At 49.1% G+C, this 10,000-nt stretch overlaps 1 protein-coding gene across 1 annotated transcript in view; it reads left to right on the top strand.

Moving 5' to 3' along the window:
• The window catches only part of LOC118785379 (unconventional myosin-X-like), a 64,281-nt gene that overhangs the window by 25,671 nt on the left and 28,610 nt on the right, over nucleotides 1-10,000 (top strand). Inside the window, exons 9-16 of the mRNA XM_036539996.1 lie at nucleotides 1-9; nucleotides 904-1,033; nucleotides 1,927-2,045; nucleotides 4,116-4,262; nucleotides 4,388-4,488; nucleotides 5,474-5,540; nucleotides 5,978-6,070; nucleotides 7,257-7,325. The exon at nucleotides 1-9 is cut by the window's left edge and continues 95 nt beyond it. Coding sequence (XP_036395889.1) covers nucleotides 1-9; nucleotides 904-1,033; nucleotides 1,927-2,045; nucleotides 4,116-4,262; nucleotides 4,388-4,488; nucleotides 5,474-5,540; nucleotides 5,978-6,070; nucleotides 7,257-7,325 — 735 coding nt within the window. The remainder of the gene's footprint in view (nucleotides 10-903; nucleotides 1,034-1,926; nucleotides 2,046-4,115; nucleotides 4,263-4,387; nucleotides 4,489-5,473; nucleotides 5,541-5,977; nucleotides 6,071-7,256; nucleotides 7,326-10,000) is intronic.

The following is a 10,000-nucleotide window of genomic DNA, read 5'->3' as shown; positions in this document are numbered from 1 at the left end:
AGCGTCATGGTGAGAGGGTGTTTGTGTGTTTGTTCATGTTTGATGTATATGTGTCCACTCACAGCCGCTGTGCTTACAGCAGCGATGGGAATGTGAGGCTCCAGGAACCCTAGAAATGGGTGGAGCTACCTTGCGTTATTAGTGAACTGCTGATCAGAATTTACTATAGGGATTGCCATACAGACCCAAGACTTTTGATTGGTTCAGACAAGCCAGTGATTGGCAGGAACATGGCTGCTGTCCACCAGTGAGGGTGGTCATGAAGCCCCCTCAGTCCTATCACTAGGAATTTGCATATATTATGGGTGTTGAGGATGGGATTCAGCCTCTCCAAATGTTACTCCTTATTCCTAAAGTTTGATTAGTTCTGTGGTCAGAGCATGTGAGAGCTCAGAATTATATGTTTCATACTTGACAGCAATGAGCTGTTAATAAGAGGGTTCTTTTATGCCCTATGCAATAAGTTAAATTCATGAAATAACTTGTTGTATTGTAATATGGCATGTAAAAATCCAAAACTACAGATAGAACCTGATAATTCTGCCTGTTCTGCTCTTCAAACTAAGAGCTGTGTACACAGGAAAGAACAGATATTGTATGTGGAGCAGTTGGTGTTAGAAGATCATACCACCAGAGGGCGCCCAAAACAAAGATTTCACTTAGATAAATGAGATTATATACTGTATTTTCAGTGCATGCAAAAAGCAGACTGTTCTGATTGAACGTCCGATTGCTAAGATGATATTAAATTTGTACATGCTGAAAGTTTAAATTAATTATTTGTTTTAATGAACTATAAAGACATTTCTTGACAGAGTTCCCTGGGGAGTATGGGGTGTAGAGAGAGGCCCAGTGTGGGTGGAGGTGATCCTTTCTTGCTCACGATGACACCCCCTTTTGCAGGAGGCGCTGAAGGTCATGGAGTTCACTGAGGAGGAGATCCGGGACGTCTTCAAGCTGCTGTCTGGGGTTCTACAGCTGGGCAACATCGAGTTCATGACAGCAGGGGGCGCTCAGATCACCACCAAAGGAGGTGAGGGGGCTGCTCTGCCGGGTGGGGGTTGGGAGGGGTGGGGGGGGTGTACGAGCGGGCTGTTGGGAGTGGGGTGGGGGGGCCCGAAAGCAACCTGCGGCTTTTCCACGCCACTCAGCGCGTGTGCCGCTGAAGGAGCTCCGCACTAGAGACACGCCCCGACACGAGCTGGAATTCCTCTCGTTGCCGACTCCCCATGACCCCGTTTCCAGGGAGACCGGGTCAGGGAAGAGCCCTCCCTGTGTTTGAACGGCGTCCAAGAGCCGAGGGCCTGGCGCCGACGGCGGGAGCTGGCAGGAGGGGCCGGGGCTGAGATCAGGACTCACACTGTCACCAGCTGTTTGAGCTCACCTGGCAGTCAGGAGGGCTTTTAGGGTCCTGACTGGTCTCTGACCTGCCAGGGAGCCCAGAAACTGCGTGTTGCTAGACATGAGAGTGCGCTTGTGTCTTTTCATGTGGTACTAGATGTGTGTGTCTGTGTGTATCTGCGTGTATGTTTCTCAAGGTATGTGTATGTGTGTTTTTTATCAACTGTTTCTAGTGGTGTGTGAGTTTGTGTGTGTGTGTGCATAGCCATACATCATGTGTCAATACGTATGTGCATTTTTTATTGTCTGTGTTGCAAAATGTGCTTTAGTGTTAAAAAAGGTTGCTATACAGTCGTTTGAAAACACTGTATTACCTGTCATGCACTCCTAACAGCTTCCAATATTGCAGTAGAAAATGGAAAGTCAGAGATAAGATGAGGGTGTGTTAAAAATAGGGAGAGGCGCTGCTTTATAATAACCTTGCGTTTCAGATACACTTTTATGCAATTAAGATGTGTGTGTTTGTGTGTGTGTGTGTGTGTGTGTGTGTGTGTGCACTGACACATCCCCCTCCTCTGCTTGCAGTGGTCAGTAACGTGAGTGACCTGTTGGGCCTGGACTCCTTCCAGCTGTCTGAGGTTCTGACCCAGCGTTCCCTGATCCTGAGAGGAGAGGAGATCTGCTCCCCCCTGACGGTGGAACAGGTCAGACCCACCGCCCACATGCCCACACACACCCTGACACGACCCGCCACAGACCCCGAAACAGCCGGGTAGACCTAGGATGCCTTCCCCTTCAGAACCCCGTTCCGTTCACAGCCGAGAGCAGCGCCGTTGCTGCTCAGAAGCACAGCCACCTGCAGCCAGGAGTTCTGTGCGTGACTGTGTCCCATTTCCTGTTTTTGTGGTTTCCCCAGAGTCTCGGGAGAACAAATCGGAGAGCGATACCGATCTGTAGCTGAAAGCACAATAGAGGCGAAGGCTTATGTGACAGACACCGCACTCCTTAGCCTGTCACTGGGCAACGGAGAGGAAGTGACAGCTTAGCCGGTCACAGTCATTCCTTCAATTCTTCACTGTGTTGGCTGTGCAGTTATTTACTCGAGAGCTTAAACATGGAGATATGCAAGGCCCACAGCTCTTTTTCGCATTGGCTTTAACCCCAGGCCCGGGAGGGACGATCTGGTCTTAGAGCCCCGTAGCTGTAAATTATTCATCTGAAGAACCTCAGCTTTGTTCCACGGTGGCCATGGGCCTCTGCCAGCCCATGCTGGTCCTGTAAATCAGGGTGAGAACACAGAGCCCCCCCCCGCCCCCTCCCCACGCCCTCTCGCCCCCTTGCCCATCTCTGCGTGCGGTGGCACCCTGACAGTAGCCTGCCTGTGTCACGAACGCGTCAGAACGCGACAAGGAATCTTTTCATGACGGAAGACAATGGCTCCTCACCAGAGCAGGCCCACAAGCAGCAGCAAGCCCAGCACTCTCTCTCTCCCTCTCTCTCTCTCTGTCCTCCTCTCTCTCTCTCCCTCCCCCTCTCTCTCTCTCCCTCTCCCCCTCTCTCTCCCTCTCTCCCTCTCTCTCTCTCTCTCTCTCTGTCCTCCTCTCTCTCTCTCTCCCTCCCCCCCTCTCTCTCCCTCTCCCCCTCTCTCTCTCTCTCTGTCCTCCTCTCTCTCTCTCTGTCCTCCTCTCTCTCTCTGTCCCCCTCTCTCTCTCTCCCTCTCCCCCTCTCTCTCCCTCTCTCCCTCTCTCTCTCTCTCTGTCCCCCCCTCTCTCCCTCTCTCCCTCTCTCTCTCCTTCTTAATGGACTGCATTATTCCTCACGGACTCTCCCCTCACCACATTCTCTCTCTGGCCCGGGCTCTCGGTGCCCACCGGTTCCCCGGGACGCGGACAAACGGGCATTCTTTCGGGGGGGTTTTCGAGTTCCTGGAGCCGTCGCCGCTATTCAGAGCGGGGCACGGAACGATGAATTATGGGCTGGCCGCATTGTGGCTCCCCGCTCGGGGAACGCAGATTATTTCCAATAACAATGCGAACTGTGTGGCCGCGCAAGGCCTGGCTCTCCATTCCGATAAGGTTGCGGCCTGTCGGAATAATGGGCTTGTGTTAAGTTTTATTAGAATTATTGTGATTTATTATGTTGTGTATATTGTACTGTGTTATTGTGTTGTTGCTGAGTGGCTTGCGTGAGGGAATGGGTGAAGGATAGGTCCACTCCCTAATTCACTCTCTGTCGCAGTCCGTCTCCCCACATTTCTGCCTCACCATCTCTACCTCTCCCTCCCTCTCTCTCCATTTCTTTTCTCTCTCTCTCCCTCTCTCCTCTTCCTAGCTCCATGTAGCGTTCGAGTACTCAGGGTGGGGTTATTTTTGGAAGGGGGGGTGGACCCTGAGAGGAGAGGAACAGAGAGGGGCAGACAGGGGCAATTTCAATTTCAATTTGCTTTCAATTTGGTTCAATTTGCTCTTGGGCTCATTACATAATAGAATTGTGTAATGAGTACAATAGAATATCCAAGTATCCAATTAATTGCCTGTTGCCTGCTGGCCATTGGTTTCTCCTTACAACTCATTACTTCAAGACTGGAGGAAAAACAGTTATTTTTCTTGTTTTGTTGTGTTGTGTTTATAGAGATCATTTTTATTCTGGCTTAAAACTTTGTCCGTTGTTCATAATTCTGTGAATGAGTGCTAGTGATGTACCAGCACACCTTGCGGTCCGCGTGTCTGAGGTCCGACGTCGCCATGCCGACCCTGTGATGTTGTGATTTACAGGCGGTGGACTCCCGTGACTCTGTTGCCATGGCGCTGTACTCACAGTGTTTCTCCTGGATCATCATGAGGATCAACCAGAAGATTAAAGGGAAGGACAACTTCAAGTCCATCGGCATTCTGGACATCTTCGGCTTCGAGAACTTCGAGGTGAGCCTCCCTTTGTGGATAACGAGATTCACCTCAAGGCTTCTGTCCCTGTGTATGGGCACTTGACTTTGTGATCGTGTGTTCATTTGGCTGTATGTGTCTTCTGTTTGACCTCTGTTCCCCAGGTGAACCGATTCGAGCAGTTTAACATCAACTATGCCAACGAGAAGCTGCAGGAGTACTTCAACAAGCACATCTTCTCCCTGGAGCAGCTGGAGTATAACAGGTACAGCTTCTGTCACTAAGTGATTGATAGAGAGAGAGAGAGAGAGAGAGAGAGAGAGAGAGAGAAAGGGAGACAGAGGGGCAGCAGAACGGGGAATTATCTGGCAGCTTCTTCTGGCACCCCTGTTGGTTTCATTTCTCCAGACCCCCATCCTTTATGAGCGTATACTTCAGCAATATACTCCAGTGCGTGTTTTTGAGTACATGTTATGGTCGCAATACTGAATGCAAAGAGTAGAATTGAACTGAATGGTCTGGTGCTCTAATTGTTCTAGTGGGGTAAAAAGAATGCAAATGCTGATGGAGCCCTTCCGGGTGCACTGATAGATCTTTCCTCCCTAGTCAAGTGGACCCCTGGTTTAGGAGCAAAGGCAGGACTTCGAGACGATAGTGAGGGAAAAGAGATGGAGAGATAGTGGATTACTTCTGAGCATCAGTAAGGAGGGGCAGACCCAGAGCCAGATGTTTGCTGGGAAATGTCTTTCTCAGACAGTTGTTTTCTTGTGGTTTGAATCTGATTACTGAAAGGGGGCTGCTAGCTGGCTGCTCACAGCTGATTTCATCACATGAATAGGGGAACAGGACAACCATTGTGGCTTCCCCACTGCCTATGTAGTGTATGTGCGTGTGTGTCTGTGTATGTGCGTGTGTGTGTGTGTGTGTGTGTGTGTGCGTGTGTGTCTGTGTGTATGTGCGTGTGTGTGTGTGTGTGTGTGTGTGTGTATGTGCGTGTGTGTGTGTATGTGTGTGTGTGTTTGTTTGTGTGTATGTGCATGCGTGTGTGTGTGTGTGTGTGCGCGCGTGTGTGTGTGTGTGTTTGTGTGTGTGTATGTGTGTGTGTGTTTGTTGGTGTGTATGTGTGTGTGTGTTTGTTTGTGTGTATGTGTGTGTGTGTTTGTTTGTGTGTGTGTGTGTTTGTGTGTGTGTGTGTATGTATGTGTGTGTTTGTGTTTGTGTGCTGAATCTCCTGAATTTTTTTCCAATAGGGAAGGGATAAACTGGGAAGCCATTGATTGGATGGATAATGCAGAGTGTCTGGACCTCATTGAGAAGGTAATTTTCCAAATACAGCGGGACCACTCTGAGGCAGTGCTGAGAGTAACACTGTGATCTCAATGAGACACCACCGAGACCAGCAACGAGACCGCTCTAAGACACCACTGAGACTAGCTCCATACAAAGACGGCATTATATAATTAATTCAGGCATGCTTGCTGCAATTACATCTTATTTCATGGCTGTGATTATGATGTGAAAAGTAATTGCTTGTTTTTTGCCAATTCTATTTGCTTTTCACAGAATTCTACTGTCCAGATGAGATTCATGACACTGCTTTAGTAGTGTCATGAATCTAATCTAGCCTAAAGGTCACTGAATAACTAAACTTGTAGCCATTCGTCATAAGTGGTGTATGAATATTTATGAGACAGAAACATTTAAAATATGGAATTTATCTGTTGGATTGAGTCTTTCTCTCCTTTGTCCCTCAGAAACTGGGCATGTTGGCGCTTATCAACGAGGAGAGCCGCTTCCCCAAAGGCACCGATTACACCCTGCTGGAGAAATTACACAGTCGGCACGCTGTGAGTCTCTCCACACACACACACACGCACACACACACACGCATGCACACACACATATACCCTGCTGGAGAAATTACACAGCCGGCACGCTGTGAGTCTCTCCACACACACACGCACGCACCCACATACGCATGCACACACACACACACACACACACTACACACACACACACACACACGCACGCACGCACGCACGCACACACACATATACCCTGCTGGAGAAATTACACAGCCGGCACGCTGTGAGTCTCTCCACACACACACACACGCACACACACACACGCATGCACACACACATATACCCTGCTGGAGAAAGTACACAGCCGGCACGCTGTGAGTTTCTCCACACACACGCGCACACACACACGCACGCACGCACACACACACACACACGCACACACACATGCACGCTAGAGTAAACTCCGATGCTCTCCCTCCACCGATCCGGTCCACAGTGGGTTAATTGCTTTCTCAGCCCCTGAATAGCGTCTGCTGTGCCACACTGAGCCGCAGTGTAACGCCCACCCACGCCCCTCTCACACGCAAACGCACAATGCTGAAACCCGATCAGCCGTTCCCCAGCCCTAATGAACAAAGTGTGCAGGAGAAAAGCGCGTTCTCACAGAACCTGCCGGTTACCTGTGGAAATAAACAGAAAAGCCAGGCAGACTGGGAGACCAGTTACTCCTCTCTGACCCTCTGTGCTAAACTCTACATTTTGTATTCATGTTGATGGGCATAAATGTGAATGTTGGTGGTACAGGCTAGGGTGTGAAAAACAGTACAGAATATCTATTAAAGCACTGAACTCCCAGCCCCTGAAGCATAGTCCTGTTGTGACCTAGAGCATGTTACCTTACCTGAGTCAGGCAAAAATCTGCATTGAAAATCCAGTACCTACATGTAGCATGAATAAGCATTGCATTACATAATTTTTCTTGCTTACCAGAGGATCGTCTCCTAGACGACTTTCTTTGCTTATTTGTATAGCATCCATTTATGCTACTGAGTGTTACTGAAATAACTTTTCGTGTCTTGCTCACGATTACTACTGCTACTAAAGTCCCATCTGAACTTTGAGGTTCCCTTCCTTAACCACTGTATCACACTTCCAAGACATCGAATTCTCTGCAAGTTTTATATGCCTTATTATGAATGTAACATATTCACTGTAACTTTCTCCACAGACTAACCCCTACTACGTGAAGCCCAGGGTGGCCGATCACCAGTTTGGTATCAAACACTACGCTGGAGAGGTAATTACTTGTGGTAATGAATGCATTGTCAGTGAGTTTCGCTGCACCTGTGAGCTCACACACACCTGTCTCAGCAGAAATAGACTCACTCTTAGATTCAGTGAAACCCACCACATCGTTCTCAGAAAAGTGCTATCCACTTAAAAAATGGATTAATTTCAGATGCTTACAGCTCCATATTACAATAAAATGAGCCCTGGTTTCAAGCAACACCATAAAGCCACTGATTTCACAAAGGAAGAAGGTGACTTTTTTATAATACATCACTAGATTCATTAATTATGAATAATCATTATAAATACATTATAAATACCAGTCAGGGAGTGTTGTTAGCATGGTTGAACGCTGCTGCTCATTCAGCTTGAATGGATACATTATATGTTCCGTTGAGCTGGAAGTCGCTCTGGATAAATGCATGTAACGTAATGTACAAGTGTGAGTCTAATTTCTGCTGAATCAGTGCTTGGATCCACTGGGGTCTGAGAGTCCTTGTTTATCATCTGTTCTGTCCCCGTGGTCTTCTGATGTCATTTGTCCTGTACTATGCATGTAGCGTACCCTGCACACAAGATCCCGATCGTGCCGCACGCGCTGATTATACAACCGATGTTAACTGTACCCCCCAAGTCCACATTCACTAACAGCAGCTGTTGTGTCAGTTGAGCCCGGTCTCAAATTTCACCGTGCCGGGCGCTGTTCAAGCTAACGGAGACAACAGCACCTGTAAAAAGAGAGGGAAGCCAAAGTCCTGCTTTTGTGGAGGGCTGGTTCCATATGGCAGGCCGAGGAGGGCTTTGTCAGCAGTGTTATGAGACGAGCAGTCAGCTGCAGCCACAGGGAAAGTGTGTCAGCTTCGTCTCACTCGTGAACTCGGAGTTTTGCAATCGCTTGTGTGTTCGCATACGTTTTGCCATTTACACTAACATTTCATTTACATTTATGCTTATTCATTCGGCAGACGCTTTTATCCAAAGCGACTTAAAAGTGAGGCAGAGGACAACACAAGCAGAAAGCCACATAAGGAGTCAACAGTATTAGAAAGTGCAGCATTTACATCCAGCAGTCACAAGAGAAAAAAAGGCAGACAGAGGTATAGCCCCAGTATGTTTTGGTAACAAAGCCTAGCAAAATAAGTGATTAGTTACGGCAGGGCAGTCAAGTAGCATCGTGTTCACTCTCTCACACGTGCACCACCCCTCCCCACCTGCACGCACACACACAAGCGCGCGCGCACACACACACACACACACACACACACACACACACACGCATGAACACACACTCACACCTGCATGCGAAGTTCTGGTAGAGGTGCCGTTCCCTCTGAGCGTTGGAACGTGCTGTCGGCTCTCTGCCCACCCCCCACCCCCTTACGGCGGAGTCCCGAGGGAGGGAGGGCGGGGTAGGAGCTGCTGAAAGTTACAAACAAAGGCGTTCGCAGGGTCTAGGAGGAAGAGCAGTGGCCTGGAGCTCTCGCAGTAACCCACACCAGCCAGGCATTGAGCCAGGACCAGCTTCTCTTCCAAAGATTAGGCAGCGCCGGGACAGGGGGGGGGGGCGGACAGGGGTGACGAGGCGCTCCATGCAGGAATGCTGCCAGAACCGGAGAGCTGGGGGGGTGGGGGGGGGGGGTCCTTGAACACCCCTCTACCCCCACCCCTCACCCTCCTGCCGCCTGCCGCTGAATGAAAGACAGGAAAGGCTCATAGAAAAGAGGAGTGGAAAAGGGAAAGGTCACTGCACTGGGCAGGGTGACAGGGTGGGAGGGGGGGTGAAACGGGCTCGCGTCCGGGGGCAGAGGGCCGGCTTTGAGAGACTGGCCTTTTGGCGGCCGCGGCACACAATGTGTCCTCAGTATAATGCGCCTGGGAGCCTCGGGCCTGGCATTCGGCACTTGGCGCTCAGCGCTCGGCACTTGGCCCCCGGTGCATGCCTTATTGATTTGGCTGGAAGAAACCTTAGAGCTGGTTTTTCTCTCCCTCGTTTTCCTCCCACGGTGGAGAGATGAAAGCTCCTCCTGTTATCTTATCAATCAATCCATATCTTAACTAGCGTAGCTCGCCAGAGAAAAAGGACAGAGATCTCTACAGAACATACTTAAGAGAAACAGGCTGTGCGAGTCATAGCAGGTAGAACATGAAGTGGGCATAAAAGGAAGCGGAGAAGTACTCTGCCAGGCAGAGAGAAGAAGTCTCCCAGGATAATATTCCAAAGAGACAGTGAAATGGCTTTGAGTTTGTAGTCTGAACTAATACCACTAGTGGTAGTCTGACTATAAACTAGTGCAAGTACTAGTGTGTAGTCTGAATGAAATGCCTTGCAGTAACTTCTACAAGTTATGGACAAATAACAAGTCTCAAAAAAGATTTTACTCTCTGCCTGACTGGACAAAGCACTGTCAATAATAAACCCAGACTGACCATCTTGTGTGTAAACATTATTCTGACTGCCACATAGAATGAGTGGCATAGTGGTTGGAGTTCTAGACTGCTTTGTACGAATATGGGCTTGCAGGTTCAAACCCCTGGTGACACTATGCCCTTCCTCATACTTGTAGTGCTCTGGTGTTGAATATTCTCAACACTTTCTGAGTCACCCAGTGCCGCCAGATCCAATGGAACTGATGATGATTCTGTAGAACCACATTCACCACAGTCAGATTTAAACTGTGAACC

The sequence above is a fragment of the Megalops cyprinoides genome, chromosome 11 (assembly GCF_013368585.1).
Source record: "Megalops cyprinoides isolate fMegCyp1 chromosome 11, fMegCyp1.pri, whole genome shotgun sequence".
NCBI classification, from domain to species: Eukaryota; Metazoa; Chordata; class Actinopteri; order Elopiformes; family Megalopidae; genus Megalops; species Megalops cyprinoides.
Note: the sequence above shows the minus strand (reverse complement) of the source record. Positions and strands in the feature narration are given on the sequence as shown.